Here is a 22,094-nt window from a genome sequence, read left to right on the forward strand (position 1 = left end):
AAACAAATACAATTCACATTAACCGTTTACAAAGCGATCTTATCAGCGAGTTACCTGGCAGCGCTGAAGAGTTACATTTGTTTTACTCTTAAAATCCCGCTGTAACTTAACAACTATCAGTGTTGCTAAGTTACCGGGAAATGATCTCTCTCTGACATATTTAAACCTAGCAATGTTTCACAGTTTCTAAAAGCACACATATAATGTACACACACAGATTTCTTTGATGTAAACTGAGTCATTCTTGCTGCAGCATGTGGCAATGTTTCTTTAATCACACCACTGACGTATATCAATAATTGCTGTCAGTTATAATGGGCCATATACAAAAAGAGCACCCTGTACTTAAACATATTGACACGGTTCAATGGTGAGCAAACACGGATGTGGACCGGCCGACGAGTTCCACTTCCCTTTACGACTACAGTACTTACTGACATGTTGCGTCACCGAGCTATCACTATGGCTGTATAGAAAAAAAGGCTTTGGCTGCTTGTGAAGTTCATATTTGTTTACTTTCTTGGTCAGAATCAATTGGAAAAGGTTGATTATTAGATACACAATACCAATTTACCAGCATTGCCATAAACTTGGAGCTGGGCAATATTAAGTATATCATGTATAAGAGTAGTTTTGATCAAATACCTCCATTTCCTGACAGTATTGTTGGGTTGACGATTGATGAAACGCAATATTGAAACAATGTAAATAGTGATACAAAATAATGTTGATTTCTGGAGGTAGAGGCAAATAATAGAACTACAAGAACAGTCTACAAAAAACTTTAAATGACATCACTTCACTGTAATGTAGCCTTTAAAAATGTTGATGCATACACCTACTACTTTATTATACTATCTCCAAAATCCAATACGTTATCTCACATCACAATATTCAATATTCGATACATTTCCCAGCCCTGCATACACTCCCATGATTTTATGATATTTGAGTTGGTGTGAAATAAAGTGTATTTATAAAGTCTCTTAAGGGGTGTCTGTTGCTGAGCACAGTCACAGGGCGGCAGGTGCACGTCCTCTCCTCGGGGTGCTGAGATTTGGGCAATCCGTGTGCCAAGGAGACACTCGGTTAGATCGTGTTGCATCACTTTGAAATCACAAGAACCCAACTAACGTCACAGTAGGGGTGTGTGTGTGTGTGTGTGTGTGTGTGTGTGTGTGTGTGTGTGTGTGTGTGTGTGTGTGTGTGTGTGTGTGTGTGTGTGTGTGTGTGTGTGTGTGTGTGTGTGTGTGTGTGTGTGTGTGTGTGTGTGTGTGTGTGTGTGTGTGTGTGTGTGTGTGTGTGTGTGTGTGTGTGTGTGTGTGTGTGTGTGTGTGTGTGTGTGTGTGTGTGTGTGTGTGTGTGTGTGTGTGTGTGTGTGTGTGTGTGTGTGTGTGTGTGTGTGTGTGTGTGTGTGTGTGTGTGTGTGTGTACTTTATTAATCCTTGACATGCCATGTGTAGCAACCTGGTTGAACAATTAGGCTTGCATGTGAGTTCTTCATCTGTGCAGGCATGTTGTAGACATGACTCACTGGAGTTTGGGCGGGTAATGAACAGAAGAAACTCGAGGAGCGTCTAGGTTGTATCTGTAGAAAGGAGATTTGAGAAGGTGTTTGTTGACTTGTCTGGGAATGTTCTAGAGCAGTGGTTCTCAACTGGTCAGGCCTGGGGACCCACTTTTTCCTTTGTCAATAAATCGCGACCCGACATTTTTAACCATGCTAACATATAAACTACGCATTCTGGTACACTCTGAGAAGAAAATAAATAAATCTATTACTACCCGACATCATATTTTATGCCATTGTTTGTTTTTCACTTTGTTCTGACATCTGAACGTGCTGCTCCACACAGAGAGAAGAGCAAAGAGGAGAGAGTCTGTGTCAAATACTTTAAATTGTGGGTAAGGGTAGATATTGTTCTGTGACCTGTCAATCATCAAACCGGGGGTCATATTTCATTATTTGTTCATTTTTATCTGAAGTTGTACCCATGGATGTATAAAGAATAGTTCTACCGCAAAGTTATTCTCCGTGGAGACTTCCGGCACCAATCTTGATTCTGATCTGAATTTTTCAAAACCGTTTATGGTCTCCGGTACTCAACGCCTACTGCATGCACAGCGTTAGAAAAACAGGCCTTCAAAATAAAAGTTAGAGTTTTTTCTATTTCTTTTTCTTCACTCACACATCTAAGACCCACTCGAAACGGACCCACCAGTTGAGAACCACTGTTCTCGAGGGAACAAGAGCGAGTATTTATTTATGATCTGCTGCTTCGAAAAGATAAGCATAAAAAGGTTGAACTATTTATTTAATATACTGCTCAGATGAATTCCCAATATCGAAATATCAGTAATCTGTATTGTAGCGTAGCGCCTTACAATGATGTGTATACGTATGACAACAATCACAGTTTTCACAACAGTAGTAGCTATTAAATCAACAACCAGTGGCGCTTTAAATGGACAAATAACTAGAAATAGAAAATCTGCTCAGTTCTTCCATAATAGCGTCCACAAGTTTTTCCAGGACACTTCATATCACTTTGTATATCAATAATGCAGCACCAACTGACAGATACTGTAATGGATCATTTTATATATACCAACCGCCCTGATTCAAAACATGGACGAACACTAGTTGCATGGATATATTATCAGGATTTACCCCCTCTAAAGCGTAAGAATTAGGACCTCTGCCACACTTTTATGAAGCCTAGTGTTTATTTGATATGGGCAAGTGAACATTGTCTTCAATCAGAGCACATTGTGATGCAAAGACAGCCACTTTGATCTTGGTCAAAGCAACACGCCTCACTGAAAATCAGGGAAAGCACGAGGAAGACTTTATCGTACGGGGGTTGTTTCACAATCCAGCGTGCCCAGTTGTCTTTTGTGATGAATCAGTTGTGTTCCGAGTTGCTCTCACATTACATAAATCAAAAACAGCTTACCTTTTGTCACGAAATAATACCATTGAGTACAATCAATCAATCAATCAAACCTTTTCCTGCATTTTCAAACTACTGACGGGCTTGACTAATGTTCCTGTGTGCTGTTAAAGCAGATGTGGACAGATGTAGTTGATATCAGAAGTGCATTGAGTTGACTGTTGTGGAGCGCAAAGGATCATGGGAAGAGATCTCATCCAGCTCCCCGCAAGCTGGAATCTGATTGGAACAAATAGGTCTTTGTTTGCTGCTGTGTGTGTCGGAGCCTGTCTCTATAGGATCTGTGGAGGTATGATTGTCTCTTAATGCTGACTCTCGGTCCTCAGGCAGCGTTAAGGCGCCATATGTTCTCTGTCACACTAACTGAGAACACCTTCCAGGAATTTCTTCTTTTACATTTTCACCAGGCTGTAATTATCACAGCTATTCCACTGAACTCCTAACCACAGAGGCTGCAAGACCCCCACACAAAGACCTCTCTTTAAAGGCCCGGCTCACCACTCACCATAAAGCTGCTCTGCTAGTAGTTTTATAAGGAGATCACAGCACATGAATTACACTTCCTTTCTTTGTGGATAAAGAGAGGAAGTAGTTAAAAAGTGCAGATAGCATTGGATTATTTGTACAAAATAAAGGACAATATAGGATTTTTCACGCTGGCAATAAATGTTATATTTACAGAATATACTCATTTTTTTAAGCAGGCTGAACTCGTTTTTTTGGACAAAAATAGCAAAACATATGTGTATCCTATCTGTGTTGTTTGATTCTTTAAAACAGCCGAATCGATTCCAGTTAGTTGTAATGTTTTAACCAGACTACAGTATGATTTTCATTGCATATTTCATTGGGATAATTCTGTCACATTTATTTTGGACACATATATCGTCCCATGCCTATTTTTCTATTACACAGCATGTGTTTTAATAAAGAGATCAGGTATGGATTTCTAACCGGGAAAAATACCACTAAAAACAATATATTACCCAATTTAACTTGAGTGGAGGGATATTTGGGGTTAAAATAAAGACAGCTAAAATAATAACTAAATATAATCATTTAAAGCTGTTTTTATGATCATAGGGAGACGTTTTCAATCAGGCCTTTTCTATTCTCGTCCATGCGCTCTGTTAAATGTCAGCGAGGTCTGCCTCTCTGCCAGCAGGACTCCTCATAAAGCACCGCGAGCATTAAGGGCTTTGCCAGACGTTTGTTTGGACCGGTGTTGCACTCATTGTGGTCCCTCCAGTGACTCAGCAGATAGCCGGTTCCTTTAGTCCGCTCATGGTCTACGTCAGCGAGAAAACTCATTTGCATGTGTATTGAGTGAGAAGAAGGCGAAGGAAATAAAAACACTGTGCAAAGTTTTCAGGCCCCTCAGAGTGCCTGGTGCTCTACTGATGTGATGAAAGAGCTTTTCAGACCCTATGGGGACCCTAGCAAAAGCTTTCAGGAGGGGGACACAGGCCACAACAACAGCTTAACACATATTTTACTTTCAATATAAATCTGGAGTGCGAATTCGGTCAGTCCACCAATTCGTTCCAATCCAAATCAGATGGGTTGCCATGACATTTTCTACAGATATTCATTGTTACCAGAAGATGAATGACTTTGGCGATCCCCTGACTTCTACTCTAGTTTCCACGGAGTATATTAGTTAACACATTCATGCACCCCTCAGGATGAACCATCATGACAATTTAATGTATAATAGGGACACCATTTTAATCTGTCTAATATATTGGTTTATGACAAAATACCTCTTCGTGGAATTTGGTCATTTTTAGCAGATTCAGGTTTTTTTAAGCTAAATCACCAATGTTGAGTTTATATTAAAGTGATGTCATATTTTAAAGGTAGGGTAAGTAAGAATGGAGAAACCAGCTCGAGTGCGCTAGAATTTGAAAATACGCAGCCGGAAAAAATCTGCCCCTTCCTTCAGACTTCCTTACAGAGCCCCTCCTCCAACACACACGAACGCGCACATGACCAATGAGGGCACGAGATAAGTTTGTGCCCAGATGGCAGGCTGACGTTAAGAGCATTCCATGGAATATAACAAGTGTTTCTGAAGTAAATTACCTACCCTACCTTTAAGTAATAAGTCTTACTTGTTTATAACTTTTGAGAGAAATAAAGAAAGTCTCTCCCCCCCCCCCCCCCCCCCCCCCAAAGAAAAACTTTGATTATGGGGTTGAAAAGCTATTTTTTTAGACCTAGGTTTTGTATGCATTGCCACTTCACCTACATGATATTTACCCATGATTGGCTTAAGATGGTCACATGTCATTGAGTGTGTTTGATACCCCGCGTCATGCCAGGTTTGTGTGTAAAATGGGCTGCTGATAAAACAGTTGACTTTCAAATGAAGAGAGACACAGACAGATTGACATTGATCCTGAACTACACACACTTTCACCCTTTTCTGATGTCCACTAGGGCTGTGCGATTATGGCAAAAATCATAATCACGATTATTTGGGTCAATAATTGATATCACGATTATTTTGACGATTATTCATTGACCATTTATTGAACTTTAAAACAAATAATATTTTACCAATAAACAAGATCAACAAATATGTTGGAGCGCACTTCCAAAACCATACTAAACATATATTATTAATATGATACATAAAAATAAATTAGACCAAAATAAATGAAATCAAATATGATGCAGTGCACTGTCACAACCTACTGAAAACTCCTTAACATATAGCCAACATTTTGGTAAAACATATTCAACATATTCCACTCAGTTAAACGTTGAAGGCTGGCCAACCGTCATGGTCCAGAAGTAACAGGAAATAAATGTTGAACTACAATTTAAGACCAAATAAAAATGTTTAGGCCACCATGGCAAAGGCTGGTAGGGCTGCTCATGTCATCTCTTAAAGATGTTTTGCAAGAAATACCAGCCTGTTTACATGGTCTGGTTTCAGAGATGAGCGCAGGCAGGTGACAATATTGCCACCTGTACTGAAGACCCTCAGCCACGCCCCGACACATGGGGTGACGCCGGCCAATCACAAAGCTTTGATGCGTTCAAGTGCATTATTCTGGCACAGGAAGATTATGTTACAGGACATTAACGATAAAACAGAATATTGTTGTTCTATTTTTAGACATCTCGCGATCGACTGGTTGGGCACCCCTGGGCTAGACCATAGGTCTGTTGTGGTAGCAAAGTAGTCAGCTGAAGCCACATCTCTCTCAACTTCCCCACGGCATTTGTCACATAGCGCAGGCAGCGCAGACCTGCTGATATAATACCGAGACGGCATCGCGCAACGCTTGTCCAACGTGTTGACAAGTTGCTTAAAGCCCTGGTTGCTAACAGTGCTAACTGGGCACATATCTTTAGCGATGTGAAATGTAATGACAAAGTAGGCTACTTGCAAATAGTGGAAATAGTTTTACCCTTCTTTTTAACGAGTAGCTGCTCTTGTTCTGACATCTTCGCTCGCGCTGAACACTCACAACACCTGTCACTCCCACGTGGCCGAGTGGGCTTTTAGGGAGGGGCGAAAGCGCACCCAGCAAAATAATCGTATTTTGTCAATTATGCTGTTTTCATAATCGTAATCGCGATTAAAATACGATTAATTGCACAGCCCTAATGTCCAGTAATCACTTTGATGCAAAATATGCCAGATGTTGTCTTCACAAAGGAGTGCACAATTGTTTCTTCACCATGACAACCCCCCATTTCTAGAATAAGCTCCAGAAGTGAATCTCACAGAGTGATTCCAAACCATGTCTGGATCACAGGGTGACATTTTCTCTCAGAGACAGGAAAAATGCATCCAGAGCTGGAAACATTCGCTGCCACCAGACTGCCATTATGTATTCAATGTCAAGCTCCCAGCAGTCGCAGTATAGATGTGAGAGAGTACGGGCGGGTTTTGAAAAAGGCATGCATGTCGTGATAAATGGAGCCGTCCGAGACGTAGCTTCAAATGCTTTTAGGACTACTTCAGAGGGATTTGGTGCAGTCGAGCAGTGATGATAACATCTGTCTCAGCGGAGGCACATGACATATTTTCAAGCTGTGTGGAGAACTGGGTGTGCTCTATCGAGTCAGACGTTCAACCCATTGATCTGTGCCTATTGTACTTCATGATGATGCGAGGTGTCAAAACAACCTTTAGCTCCAGCGACAACAGTCAGTTTTACACCATTCATTTTCTTTTTGACACATCTCTGAGTTTGTTGCACATTTGTGTTTGCTGCTGAAATGAACAAGCAACACAGAACCACAGATTCAGCTCCCCTTTGATCAAAACTAGGGTCAGGAATGTTACACTTTCGCTCAGGGCGTTTTAACTAGTGATTCTACCAGCTATGCTTATCTTAATATGTCCCTTAGCTCAAATAAGCAGCACCTACAGTAGCTGCAGACCTTTATATTGTATAGATTGTTGCATAGCACTTCTGCATAGCTTATAAAAACATGCTTGATTTACTGTAGGTTTATACACAGATATTTAAGTATTAAGGCATATTTAGAAATGTTATGGGCCTTTTTAAAGGACGTGTTAAAAAAAATGGTATTTAAGAAATCGTTTCACAATTTTGGATATTAGCTTGTTTGCTAAGAGTTTAACAAAAACATAGATATTACCCCCGTTAATGAGCTAGAAGCAGGATAAAAGGGAGGTGTGTGGCGCAGTGGGTTGTGCGTTGGTGTTCGCATCAGGGGGTCACGGGTTCAAACCCCACTGCAGTCAGCATGTCGTTGTGTCCCTGGGTAACCCCAAATTGCTCCTGTGGTGATTGTCCACAGTATTGAGTATGGATAACATCTTTTGGATAAAGGCGTCTAACAAGTGACATGTGATGTAATAAAAGATAGCCTAGCTCACACCAAAGTAGAAAATAAACAAGCACCTCTTAACTTCATTAGTTGTGATATAATGTGTTGTTTCATATTTTTAATCCATACAAAAGAAGAAAGGTCATTTTAAAAGTGTTGTTTTTCGCGGAGGTAACATCGCTACCCGGCCTTGTGTACTTATAGCAAGCTAGTTATAAAGCCACACAGACATCAATTTGTTAAGTCATTTCGCGCTTCTGATTGTATGACTTAGGCTTGGGGTGTCAAACTCAATTTAATCGCGGGCCACATCAGCATTAGGGCTGCACTCAAAGGGCCGGTTGTAACTTTAAGACTATATACAAATATATATATATAAAATAATGTATTATATTACATTATTGCCTCTGCATTGGATTGTTATCAGATAGGGTAATAACTTCATAATTACGTCTGAAAGCAGAAGTCTGGAGGAAATAATTGCAAGTCTCTTCAGTGAGAATGTCACAAAATGATTTAAAAAGAAAAGCCAAATTCTGGGAAAAAAGTTATAAATTAAAAAAAAGGAAGTGACATTTTAAAAAAAAAGTAACATTTAAAAAAAGGAGTCAAATTCTAAGAAAAAAGTCTATTTGAGATACATTGTGGGACATGTAGTTTATGGGCAACGTGCTTCTGTAAATCATCCTGTAACCGTATAATAAACATATAATATTCTTTGAAAGCTCTTGTGGGGCCACAGAAAATGAAGTCACGGGCCGGATTTGGCCCCCGGGCCTTGAGTTTGACACCCCGGACTTAGGCCATTACCCATCAGCAAAGTAGCATTTAGTAACACCAAAGGCTAATGAGCTATCAAACGCAGGGCTGGTGTATGAATTAAGAAGTAGACAGGAAGTGTAACGTTTTAGGTTTATGCCAAGGATAGACATGAACACACACACACACACACACACACACACACACACATTCACATATGCATGCACGTCCTGTTCTGTTCTATGCATGAACTGTTCTGGCAATTGCTCGGTCGGGTTTGAGCTATAACTTTCTCTGAAGGGCATTTGGTTCTGAGCTACCAAAGGAGGACAGCCGGAAACAAACACACACACACACACACACACACACACACACACACACACACACACACACACACACACACACACACACACACACACACACACACACACACACACACACACACAGGTGGAAGTGGTGCCTCCACCATGGGTCTCCTTCTCATTTCAAAGTCCCTAAAAGGAAGAAAAGTGAGCAAAAAGAAAGTGTGTGTGTGTGTGTGTGTGTGTGTGTGATCCAAAGCCAGACTTTAAGGCAAAGCCAACTCTCTGCAGCTCTCTGTCAAACCCACACATGGACACACACAGAAACACACACACACACACACACACACACACACACACACACACACACACACACACACACACACACACACACACACACACACACACACACCCACAGTTATTTCTCTTCTCGTGTTAAAAGGCTGTAAACCGATGGTGGGGTTTGAGCTATAGCTTTCTCTGAAGGGCATTTGGTTCTGAGCTATCAAAGGAGGACAGCCGGAAACACACACACCCACCCACCCACCCACCCACACAGTTCTTTCTCTTCTCATGTTAAAAGGCTGTAAACCGACACAGCTACAGGTGATCTGAAAAGCTCAGGAAACTCAATTCTGCTTCTCTTTTTTCCCCTAGTTTATAATAGAAGACATGAAGCAGCAGCAGACCAACAAGCACAGCAACCTGCACCGTGAGGACCAGCACATCACCGTGGAGGAGCTGTGGAAGGGCTGGAAGGCCTCCGAAGGTAAAGCAAGAGTCACTGCCCCAAGGTCACAGACACATTTAGTGCTCCAGTAGGAAAACATACGAGTGAGTCGGAGAAGGATTGTTTTATTGTATTTGTTCACTCCTAAAGAGAGATGGATAAACACAGATGTTATGCCCTTGCTTTAAAATATCCCAGACTGTCTCTCTGGGTATTATGGGTATGAATAGATATCAACTATTTTCTACTCTCTCTCCTTGATAGATCTTAGAAAACATTCACTTGGTGCTTTCACGGCTTTCAATACTTACAAATAACTTTATCCACATTACTTTACGAAGAAGCATAACAAAGTGCCTAAATCAGGGGTGTCAAACTCAAGGCCCGGGGGCCAAATCCGGCCCGTGACTTTATTTTCTGTGGCCCCACAAGAGCTTGCAAAGAATATTATATGTTTATTATACGGTTACAGGATGATGTACAGAAGCACGTTGCCCATAAACTACATGTCCCACAAAGCATCTCAAATTAGACTTTTTTTCTCAGAATTTTACTTTTTTTCTTCTAAATATGCCTTTTTTCTTAGAATGTGCCTTTTTTCCAGAATTTGACTCTTTTTTTTTTTAAATGTTACATTTTTTTAAAAATGTCACTTCTTTTTTTTATTTTTAACTTTTTTCCCAGAATTTGACTTTTCTTTTAAAATCCTTTTGTGACATTCTCACTGAAGAGACTTGCACTTATTTGCCCCAGACTTCTGCTTTCAGACGTAGTTAATTATGAAGTTATTACACTTTCTGATAATAATCCAATGCAGAGGCAATAATGTAATATAATACATTATTATATATATTTATCTATATTTTTTTATATAGTCTTTAAGTTACAACCAGCCCTTTGAGTGCAGCCCTAATGCTGATGTGGCCCGTGATTACATTGAGTTTGACACCCCTGGCCTAAATGATTAGATACAAGAGAAGAAAAGATTGAATAATAATAATACAAAATATAAATAAATGTACACATAGCTTTTTCTATTTAATGGAGACAAGATAATACAAAATAGAATAATAACAAAACACAAATAAATTATTATCTGTCTTTTGTTACTTTTCTTTTTATTATTGGAAAATTAAATAATTGCAAATATTTCCAAAAATCTATAAATAATTGTTGTATTATTTTGTATGGGAAAGTGAAACAAATACATACATTAATGTTTACATTATTATTAAGGAGAAAATCAAACTGAAAAATTAAATAATTACAAATGAATGAATTCATAATCAAATGAATTACATTACATGTTACTTGTAATGTGTTATCCAAAGCGACTTACATACTCAATACTGTGGGCAATCCCCACAGGAGCACTTTGGGGTGAAGTGTCTCAGGGACACAACGACATGCTGACTGCAGTGGGGTTTGAACCTGTGCTCCCCTGATCCAAACACCAACATACTAGTCCACTGCGTCACAGCCTCCCTCCCTAATATAAGCATTGTCTAACTAGGCTGCATAATAAGCAGGAGACAGACTTCCCTATATAAATATAACACATCATGTGATACCGTGGTGGGTTCTCATAATAGCAGCGAGTCATCGTCGTAATGTAGAAGTTACATCTCATCCAATTCTCTGGAAAACTTCTGCTTTAAGGGTTCCAGGAAAAGTGAACCATGATGAGCGCACTCGAGAGACTATTTACCTTTAATGAAGTGCTGGTGATGGAAAGGACTAAAAGTAGGCAAACACTCAGTTATGGTTAAAGGGCTTCTGAGAGTATTTATTTAATTGTGTTACGCATGCTCAGAGGCAATTCAAATGTTGATCACACTAAATGAGTTGAAATGATATGATTACAAATGTTAAAGAGATCCACTTCCTCTTCTCTTATTTAAATGTCTGAGGGGAAGGGACAACATTTAACCCAAAGTCCTCTTTTTAACATACCTCTATTGTTTATCTTCAAACTCCCCCCCCCCCCCTTTTTAACATACCTCTATTGTTTATCTTCAAACTCCCCCCCCGCACGCAGTCTGTCACTCTCAGCCTGTGCGTGCCAATATTTGTTTATCACTCTGAAAATATGTCAGGAGGTTTTTCAACATGCCTCATTAGCATAAACAAAATACACACAGGCTGGAGTCATGTTTTTTCACAGTGCGTTGTTTACAATATGCATTTTCTTTTGTCAGTTGTTACCGCTCTGGCTCAAAAGAAGCAACGTGAAAGTTGGATAAATCAAATTTTCAGTATAAGAATGTGAAAAGCGTTAAAGGAACAAGAAAAAAACCTGCAATTGAATACTTTCTACGTGCTTCCACAAGTGGTACAAAGGCTCCACGTGTTATACATATCTTACTTTTTAAATGTTTACAACTATGAATTACAACCTCTCTTGTCCCATTCTCTCTGCTCAGTGTAAACAACCTGCAAAGTGTCCCTAAATTATGATCAAGTCTCCCAGTTGCGCCATGACGTGCAGGTTTTGGTAAATATTTAATAGCCATTTTGATATTTTACTTTTTTTTTAAAAATTGAAATATTATCATTTTCAGAATTTCATTTTTTTAATTAATTAATACTTTTTTTTTTAAACAGTCCTTTCAATCCATGCAGAGTTGTGGGGTTCACAAGCGGTCTTTGTGTTGGTAATGGTTTCATAAAAGAGTGATTTCCCGGGGCGATATTAGTTAAAAAAACTATTTAAGTGTATAAATGTCTAAAGCAGAACTTGTTTATCCTGTAAATCTATCTGTTTAGATAGTGGTCACATGACCTTTTGCTTATTGTATCGGCACTTTTATTAAAGTAAAGGACCTTCCTCTTGATAAAAGCATCAGCTAAGTGCTTAACAGTAACCTCTCCTCTTCAGTCCACAACTGGACGGTGGATCACGCGGTGGAGTGGCTGAAGGAGTCCGTGGAGCTGCCGCAGTACGAGAGGCACTTCCGGGACTTCAGAGTCACGGGGAACACTTTACCTCGGTTTGTACCACTCACAATGTGTCACACACATCATGGCTCACAGGAGCAGAGCGTTCATTCTCTCCTTCAGTAACGTCCGTCATGAAATCAACACTCATTAATATCTTTATGGCAGATGTTGCGAGTGCTTCATGTCATTTCTCTGCCTCTAATTAAGATGTTGGTGAGCAGTAAAGTGTGTTTAGGAGCACTCATTACCATTATGATCTTTATTACAATACACAAAGGCACCTTTAGTTTGCATTACTCTGTTTAATGCTGCCCACTGCTGGACATAAAAGGCAACACAGTGGGAACAAGTTGAATATTTGACCTGCCTCCTGTGTAGTTAATCACATTTTAGTATTTTAAAAACACTCATATATCCAATACCCCCAGTTGATATGGAATCGTTAACAAGTAACTAAGTCATCCCAGAGCCGACACTGGGACACTTGTGGAATGTGACTCGCTGCAAACTGCATGAGTAGACAGCGGGGGGAGTAGGGGTTATTAAAGGGGTCTCATGTTTCGCCACTGGGCTGATGAGCGCTGACTCATGAAGTGATGTCACTGCGAGGGGCTTCAGTTTCCACAGGCTGCCATGTTGTCTGAGCCTTTAAGATGGTGGTGTGGCTTCAATATATTCACACTGGCTCTGTTAATGCTGGAGGTTTGTGTGTGATACCTGCTGCACACATATTCAACAATGTCAGTTCCAAGAAGTGACTTTAACCTACAGTTCTGTATTCTGCAGCAAAAAAGGAAAATCTTTGGTACAAAAATATGAAGCATCTTCTAAAATATACTGAAAATCCAACGCGGGCAAATTCAAAACTGACGAGTAAATGATCCAGTCAAGCAGTTTTCCCTGGGTCCCAATTTGTTTTTCAACTTGAACAGACTTGGTGAATAGTGTAATAATTGAAGCAGTTCCATAATCTGTATTATTGTCAAGATCGAACCTTTTATATGACCCTGCTAACACTACATCGAAACATTTAAACAACATGTTTTACTCTATACACATTTCAAAACCAATACACACTGGAACCTGACTGTGGAAAAGGAACTCGGTTTTCAATGCTGACTTTTCTCCCTCTCCATATTTCAGAATGGCGGCAAATGAACCGTCGTTTATGTCGATGCAGCTGAAGATATTAGACCAGCGGCATAAACAAAAGCTCAATCTAAAGGCACTAGACGCTGTGCTTTTCGGCCCTCCTCTACGTAAGTGTTTCAATGAAACATGAAAAACCATCTTTACTAGGGTCATGTGTTGGCCCACACTCAGTATTTGAAGCCAGAACAATGAAATGTCCCCTTTCTCCATCCCTCTGTAGGCCCGCAACACAACTGGTTGAAAGACTTTGTCCTGATGGTTTCCATAGTGATAGGTGTCGGGGGCTGCTGGTTCGCCTACGTGCAGAACAAGTCCAGCAAGGTGCACATCTCTCAGATGATGAAGGATCTGGAGAGTCTGCAAAACGCTGAGCAGAGCCTCATGGACCTGCAGAGCCGGTGAGAGAAGGAGATACAATAAAATAGAGCTTAGATATCACTTTCGTAGCTTGTCCATCCTGGTGGTGTTCAAATGTCTTTTTTCCGGTCATTGTGCCTTTGGATTAACTTAAAAATATATAAAAAAAGATTATATGGATAATGATAATAACAATAATTATAATTCTAAATACTATAATAATTATGACTATTATCATAATTATTAAGTTGACATAAAAATAGGATGAGAAATGAAACTGTCTTGTTATGGACTAATTTTATTTATTTTATTTATTTTATTTATTTTTTTTTTTATTTTTATTTTTTTTTTATTTTTTTTTTTTTTATTTTTTTATTTATTATTTTTTTTTTTTTTTTTTTTTTTTTTTTTTTTTTTTTTTTTTTCTTTTTTTTTTTTTTTATTTATTTTATTTCTTTTTTTTTTATTTTTTTTTTTTTTTTTTTTTTTCTTTTTTCTTTTTTTTTTCTTTTTTTTCTTTTCTTTCTTTTCTTTCTTTTTCTTTTCTTTCTTTTATTCTTTTCTTTCTTTTTTTTTCTTTTCTTTCTTTTCTTTCTTTTTTTATTTATTTTCTTTCTTTTCTTTCTTTTCTTTATTTTATTTTATTTATTTATTTATTTTATTTTCACCCTGGAAATGTTGTGTATGTATGTATAAGTATACATATGTAAGTATATATAGAATTGTGTTTATGTGTATTTATGAGTATTTCATTACGGAATTTTTTTTCTTTATCCTCCAACTGGATGACTACGGATGGGCTACCTCTGTATAAACTATGCTTTCTGCCCTCTCCGCTTCTACTCATTTTGTTGGTTTCTCGGATGTCTAAATAAAATAAAAAACAACCTCTCATCTTCCCAGGCTGGAGAAGGCGCAGGAGGAGAACCGACGGTGGCCGGTGGAGAAGCAGACCCTGGAGCAGAAGATGCGAGACGAGATCAACGGCGCAAGACGGAGGCTCCACCGGCTGCGAGAGCTGAGGAGGGCGCCGAGTGTGAACTCAGCCGGCTGAAATACGCCGAGGAGAGCTAGTACAGGTAGCACCTCCCACACAAACACATTCTAATCATTCATTATTCAAATCAAAAGTATTTACATATTCACCCCAAAAGGCCAGTGTATTCGACGCAGACACATCACTGCTGCTAAAAGCCTTGAAATGAACACCTGGTATTCTTCTTGTTAAATGAAAAAAGAAAATCACTACTTTCACTTTCATATAACATAACATATATACTGACATATCTTAGAGTTCCTGAGCCAGGATTGTACTCATTTTCTCGTAACATTAAGCTGTCTTTGGCTCTTTTTCTGCTGTAACAATGTACATTTAAAGGTATTCTTATTCTGATAAATTCCCCCTAACTTACAGATGTTTTTTAGATAAAGTGCAGTGAATATAACCCGAGCTGGACCCTGATGTATCGCGTTCCTCCTCCGTAGGTTCGAAAGGCCCTGAAGCGAGCGGAGAAGGAGATGCACTCGGAGCGCTCGGTGCCCGAAGCTCTGCAGAAGTGGCTCCAGCTCACACACGAGGTGGAGGTCCAGTACTACAACATCAAGAAACAGAGCGCTGAGTTCCAGCTCTCCGTCGCCAAAGAAGAGGTAACCTCATATATTTATACACACATTGTGAGCATGTGATGTTTGGACATCGATATACTTTCGGGTTGATAACTCTTTTTGTGGATTGAATGATATGGAATTTTAAAAGATTAGCTTACCTTAGATTTGTCTTTCTGCTAAGAGACTTTTAATGCCCTGGGTGTTGTCTGGCAGGAGACACACAAATCAAAAGCTGATAAAATACACAGTCATGCCCATCTCTTGAAAGAGCAGTAAATCAGAGGCTCAGTCTGCTCTCTGGGAGACGAGCTGTGTTGTTTAGAAGCTGTGGAAAGCATCAAGGCTGGCCTTACCAACTAATTATGGCCCCAAATTAGTTTATTTTTAGACAAGCTGAAATAAGTGTTGTGTGTTTTTTGAACCTCAGGCAGAGAAAATCAAGAAGAAAAGAGGGTCTGTGTTTGGAACCCTCCATGTAGCCCACAGCTCATCACTGGATGAGGTGGACCACAAGATACTAGAAGCAAAGTAAGAAGCTCACACACACACACACACACACCACACACACACACACACACACACACACACACACACACTACATACACACACACATACACACACACACACACACACACACACACACACACACACACACACAGTAGCTGGAGGTCAACATTGTGTGCAACCAAACAGGAGGATTTATTGTCCGTTGCAATAATGTCAACACATTACAGTACTTATTGATATTACATATTATAGGGAAGGTCATGTTGAATACAATGTCAAGCAAGGTTTAGTCAATAATAATACGATTCAGCAGCTGTAGTATTATCTGCAGTATATGTTACTTAGCCCAATGCATGGACTGTATGTGCTACTCCTATTTATCTGATCATGTACATAAAGCCTTTACTAACTGTACTATGTTCATGCACACATCTGATTTGATTACATTTCTGAGGTAGACACCCCAACTTTTATTCTAGATATGTTTGATACATTCAGAAGGCTTGTATAATTCAGGCTGAGATAAAGAATTCCTTTGTTTTCAAAAGCCAAAAGGGAAAGAAAAATTAAATAAAGGGAATAAAGTGAAATCCCCTGCATGCCAACATCGTAATATAACCAGCAGGCTTGTGTGCCAAAACCCTCCTGACAAATCAAAGCAAACTAAGCTTCTGACTGGCTCTGAAACCCAATGTCTCTATTACTCTAATATCTGCCAGGTTAAATAAACGTACCCTCCTCTCTCGATTGTGTTTTTTAGGAAATCCCTGTCGGAGGTGACGGCGTGCCTCAGGGAGCGTCTGCACCGCTGGCAGCAGATCGAGAAGCTCTGCAACTTCCCCGTGGTCAACAACTCGGGGCTGCCCAGCCTGACGGCCAGCCTCTACTCCGACCACAGCTGGGTGGTCATGCCCAGAGTCTCCGTGCCCCCCTACCCCATCGCAGGAGGGGTGGACGACCTGGATGAGGACACGCCTCCCATCATTCCGCAGTTCACAAGTGAGTAGGAGAACGGAGGAGTTTACGACATGCTGTGTACAGTGCAAAAAATCCTCTTGCAAGCTATGTTTTTATTTATTTAAATGTTATTATTTATTCTACCATTCCAACAATTAGACAGATTATACATCTGAAAAACAATCAAAATGAGTAGAAGCAGGAGGGCAGAAAGCATTTGTTATACAGAGGTAGCCCACCCGTTAGTCATCCAGTTGGAGGATAAAGAAAAATAAGATAATTCCGTAATTAAATACGCACACAGATAAACAAAATGATATAAACACATACATACTCACTGATCTTTAATTCTTTTTTTAACTTTATTATTTTATTTTCACCCATTTCCAGGGTGACGTTAAAAAATAATTAATAAAAAATTCCTAATAATTGTGATAATAGTTATTATAATTATTATAGTTATTATCATATATCCATATATCCTTTATATTGTTTCATAGTACATCCCCTTGCTTAATTTTATAGTGGAAAAATAAATTATAACACCCCGTTTCCCCCCCCCAGCGGCCACGTTGATCCGGCCCTCTCTGACCCGCAGCAGCAGCCTGTGCCGGTCCCGCCGCAGCCTGCTGAGCTCCCCCCAGTCCTCGCTGATGTCCCCGGACCCCGACCTGCTCTCCATGGCCAGCTCGTCCCTCTCCTATCGCTCCGAGGCCGACGACGAACATATCATGTTCAGCTCGGATAGGAGGGGGTATGTAGCGGTGGCCGGGACGCCGCGGAATGGCTTTACAGTTTGGACTCACAGGTGTTTAATCTCACTGATGCTTTAACGATGCCTGAATCTCCTCCTGTATGATGTTTCAATGTCTAACTCATTTATATCATTACTTGTGTCCACTTTAATTCATGCACTTTATCCCCACATTTGCCTGACTAATGGTTCAGTGAAGACTAAACCCTTAAGTTAAGTCATCTTGAAGCATGACAAATAGTAACTAATGAAAACACGTACAAATATACATACAATATGTATCGACAGCATACAATTGTATTTCTTATGTAATGAGAAGCTCTTGTAAATTGATGCCAAAACTAGCGTAGGACGCATTGAAGAAAAGTTGTGGCCATTAATATTACATGAAGCATTAATGGTACATTTTAATTTCTATTGCAAACAATCCCACCATTGTTGGTACTTTCTGACACATGGTGAGATTTGCCTGATTGCTTCTGGACCTCTAATTGTTTGTAGTAATTTCATGAAGCAAAATGTTATCATGAAAGTATAATAAAGATTAAAATAAACCTGTTAATAGTGGATTTATATATATGGCCCCTCACAAAAAATGCCCTGAAATTGTAACTTCTCCTTCCATTTCTAATGTGCTTACATTTGACAAATTCCCTTTTAAACTGTGAATTGATATTACCAAAACCAGTTGAAATGAAATGAGTCAGTTGAATTTGAATGCTCTTTAGTGAGCTGTAAAAAATCCCCACATTATGGAGGATACCGCTAACCTCCATGGCAAATAATATACTTTTTAAAAACGTAAAAGTGTCAGAAAGAAAAATCTATTTCCGTTTTTTATGTATGACACTATTTTCTCTAACTTCCTCACCTGTCTTGTTGTGACCCTCTGCTCTCCCCCCCCCCAGGGACCCCTCTCAGGAGTGCTGCTCCGACACAGACTCTCTCGGCTCCTCCATGAGCCGCAAGCAGCTGCACAACCCCTGCACGCCGGGCTCGGAGACCCCGTACCGCAAGATCTCCCGTGAGGAGCTGCTGCTGTTCGCCCAGAGGGAGAGCATGGAGCTGCCCGCCTCCACCCACACCCCACACACTCCCAGCAGCAGCAGCAACAGCAGCCTCAGGGACTCCACGCCTCCTCCTCCTCTGCCCCCCCAGGCCAGCACCCCCTCCGGCTCCCCCTCCCCGGCCCTGGAACGCCACCCGTTCCCCCACAGAGGCTCGCCAGACATCACCCGCTCCATCCCAGAGTCCCAGAGCATGACCTTCTCCCAGGGGAACGCCACCTCTCCCACGGGCAAAGGAATGTACAACGGCATCCTGGAGAAGTCCTACAGCTACAGCCAGCTGCCCGCCAGCATGCTGCCCAACAAGGGCCGCAACCCCTCCCTCACCTCCCTGGACTCAGGCGTGGGACGGGAGTACAAGCTCCAGAGCACCTCCTCCCAGGACTCCAGCGACAATGGAGAGAAAATCAAGCGCTCCTCCTCTAAAATCAAAAGCTTATTTAAGAAGAAGAAATAAAACTTGAGATAGCGAGAGAAAGAAATCAAATATAAAGAGTCGTTTTAGCCCCAATACTAAAAAAAACGAAAAAAATGGACATCACTGTAAGCTAAAACATCTTCTCTGGTATTTTCTTCTTTTTGTCGTCAAAGATGGAATGTAGCTCAGTCTGGGTGCCTTAAAACGCCTCGGACTGGTAGCCTTATTTTTCAATAATGCCTTTTTATTTAGTTCACTCATAGCCTCAAAGGAAAACCTGCAAGGGCCGAGGAAAGGTCAAGGAAAGTTCAAAGGTCACGATAGTTGTCGTCCAGACAGCGTAAACACATGACCTGCTCACTATTCGTTTTGGTGTGAACCAAAAAGTGTGTAAGGGTCTAAAGGTGCAGTCCATATATAAATGTGTATTGTTTAGCACAGGATGATGTTTCTACTGGAAGTACTTTAATCACACTTCCAGTAGAAACAGCGTCACATTGCATTACATGTTACTTGTTAGACGCTTTTATCCAAAGCGACTAACATACTCAATACTGTGGGCAATCCAGAAAAAAGGTCAGTTTTGATCATTTTTCTTTAAAGGTTACTAACTCCTCCTCCCCGCTCAGATTATGGATTGCATTTTACGAAGTGTTTGAGTCCTAAACTCACGTACTTGAAAATAAATCCTGCTAAAAGTTTGTTGCACTACTGTTTTCCTGGTATTTTAGGAAAGCGCCGCTGCTTGCGGAGTACATATTGAATAAAGTTATAGAGATGAGATGAAGCCATGGGCAGTGAAGAGGCAGCACATAACGCCAGAGCCAAAACTATCTGACGCTTCTTCAATGCCACTGCTCATGGATGTCTCAATATATATAAATATATATATACTTTGTTTTCACATGATTATGTTTTTAAATAGATTTTTATTGGCGGGGGGTTCCTACTGTATGAACTGATCTTTACCGAGGAGAGTTTATTGAATATGCAGATCTAACCCGCACCAGTCATTTTCCCTATAATCTATCTGTCCCTTTTTACTTGATTAACTGTGTCCTGTAGCAATACCAATTTCAATCTTTGTCTTAAATACATTGTCCCCCCTTTAAACTGTGGTGTCACTACCAGATATTTTTGTGTTTGGAGTGCCATATTCATATTTAAGGAGACCTGAGTGGTGCCAGGAAGTCAGTCTCCACTGTACGTTTGTTTCCGGGATACAAAAACAAACACTAAGGATTGTCTGTTTGAAAAAGGAACTATTTCATCCAAATGTCATTGACACACCCCCCCAACCCACACTAAGCTCGAAGCCGACCCATGCAATACGGTCCCTGTTCCTTTTCCCCTCCTAGGCCTGCATCACCGAGCGCACTGATGTCAAAAGCTCCTGCTTCACACTAATTTCTGCCTCGTTTCCCCTTCATCCTGGACCTGGCTGCAGCTCAACACGACGGGGGTCACGTCAAGAAAACGTGACATGATAAAATGATGCTGTGTACGAGGTGTGTCTGCAGGAGGCGAGGATCCTCTGTTTTTAGAAAAAAATAAATAAATGGGAAAGTTGTGGCAAAACGGCACACAATGAAGGATACAAGACAGAACTGCAAGAGGAGGATATGAATGTTTACGAGACATTAGGGGTTTTTTGAGAACATTTTGTGTGTGAATATTTGTATACTGTAGAAGAATTAATTAAAAAAAAATGAGGCATTGGAGATGTTTCAGAGTCATGCTTACCGAGGCTGATTATTGCAATTCTTTATTTAATTTCTAACTCATGCATAAAAGCAAATGCATCTACTTTCCGAAATCTCTAAACTTGAGGCATGTTGTTTTCTTACAGACTTGAGGGGGGAAACTAGGCACACTAGGAGGGGAGAGGGGACATCTGCTGGTGATGAGGGTACTGTACAAAGCAACAAATGGCATCCTTTCACACATGCAGCGATGGCCACATGGTGTCAGCAACGCACCGGAGGAGAGCTTCCATTTCAGCCAATAACTGACAGTGGATCTGTGTTCAAACCTGTTACAGATCAGTGCTACACTTGTTCAACTGCTCAGGTATATTTATGGTTTTCATAAACACTCAACATGTATTGTGCCCCCACTACTCTTAAAATTGGACTTCCTTCAAGCATAATACATTTTAATAATGCAGCATCCATCCATCTTCTCCCGCTTATCCGTGGTCGGGTCGCGGTGGTAGCAGTTCCAGCAGAGAGCCCCACACTTTATTTTCCCTGGCGACATCAACCAGCTCTGACTGGGGGATCCCAAGGCGTTCCCAGGCCAGCGAAGAAATATAATCCCTCCACCTGGTCCTAGGTCTACCCCTTGGTCTCTTCCCAGCTGGACGTGCCTGGAACACCTCCCTAGGGAGGCGCCCAGGTGGCATCCTAACTAGGTGCCCGAACCACCTCAACTGGCTCCTTTCGACGCGAAGGCCGCTTGTATCCACAATCTCGTTCTTTCGGTCATGACTCATGACCCATTCCTTCATGGTCATAGGTGAGGGTAGGAACGAAAATGGCCCGGTAGACAGAGAGCTTTGCCTTCTGGCTCAGCTCCCTTTTCGTCACAACGGTGCGGTAAAGCGACTGCAGTACCGCTCCCGCTGCTCCGATTCTCTGGCCCATCTCACGCTCCATTGTTCCCTCACTCGAGAACAAGACCCCGAGATACTTGAACTCCTTCACTTGGGGTAAGGACTCATGCCCTACTTGGAGTGGACAGTCCATCGGTTTCCTGCTGAGAACCATGGC

The 22,094-nt window shown here is 40.7% G+C and overlaps 1 protein-coding gene across 1 annotated transcript in view; it reads left to right on the forward strand.

The window, feature by feature from the left end:
• Window positions 1-21,042, forward strand: part of stim2b (stromal interaction molecule 2b) — a 45,099-nt gene extending 24,057 nt beyond the window's left edge. The window contains 12 exon segments of the mRNA XM_034205279.1: window positions 9,491-9,602; window positions 12,442-12,553; window positions 13,647-13,762; window positions 13,876-14,053; window positions 14,916-15,031; window positions 15,034-15,075; window positions 15,078-15,091; window positions 15,498-15,659; window positions 16,048-16,148; window positions 16,888-17,126; window positions 17,649-17,892; window positions 18,747-21,042. Of these exon segments, the coding sequence (XP_034061170.1) occupies window positions 9,491-9,602; window positions 12,442-12,553; window positions 13,647-13,762; window positions 13,876-14,053; window positions 14,916-15,031; window positions 15,034-15,075; window positions 15,078-15,091; window positions 15,498-15,659; window positions 16,048-16,148; window positions 16,888-17,126; window positions 17,649-17,892; window positions 18,747-19,362 (2,052 nt within the window). The 3' untranslated portion in view covers window positions 19,363-21,042.
• The last annotated feature ends 1,052 nt before the right edge of the window (window positions 21,043-22,094 follow it).

This window comes from Gymnodraco acuticeps, unplaced genomic scaffold, assembly GCF_902827175.1.
Source record: "Gymnodraco acuticeps unplaced genomic scaffold, fGymAcu1.1, whole genome shotgun sequence".
In the NCBI taxonomy this organism is placed as follows: Eukaryota; Metazoa; Chordata; class Actinopteri; order Perciformes; family Bathydraconidae; genus Gymnodraco; species Gymnodraco acuticeps.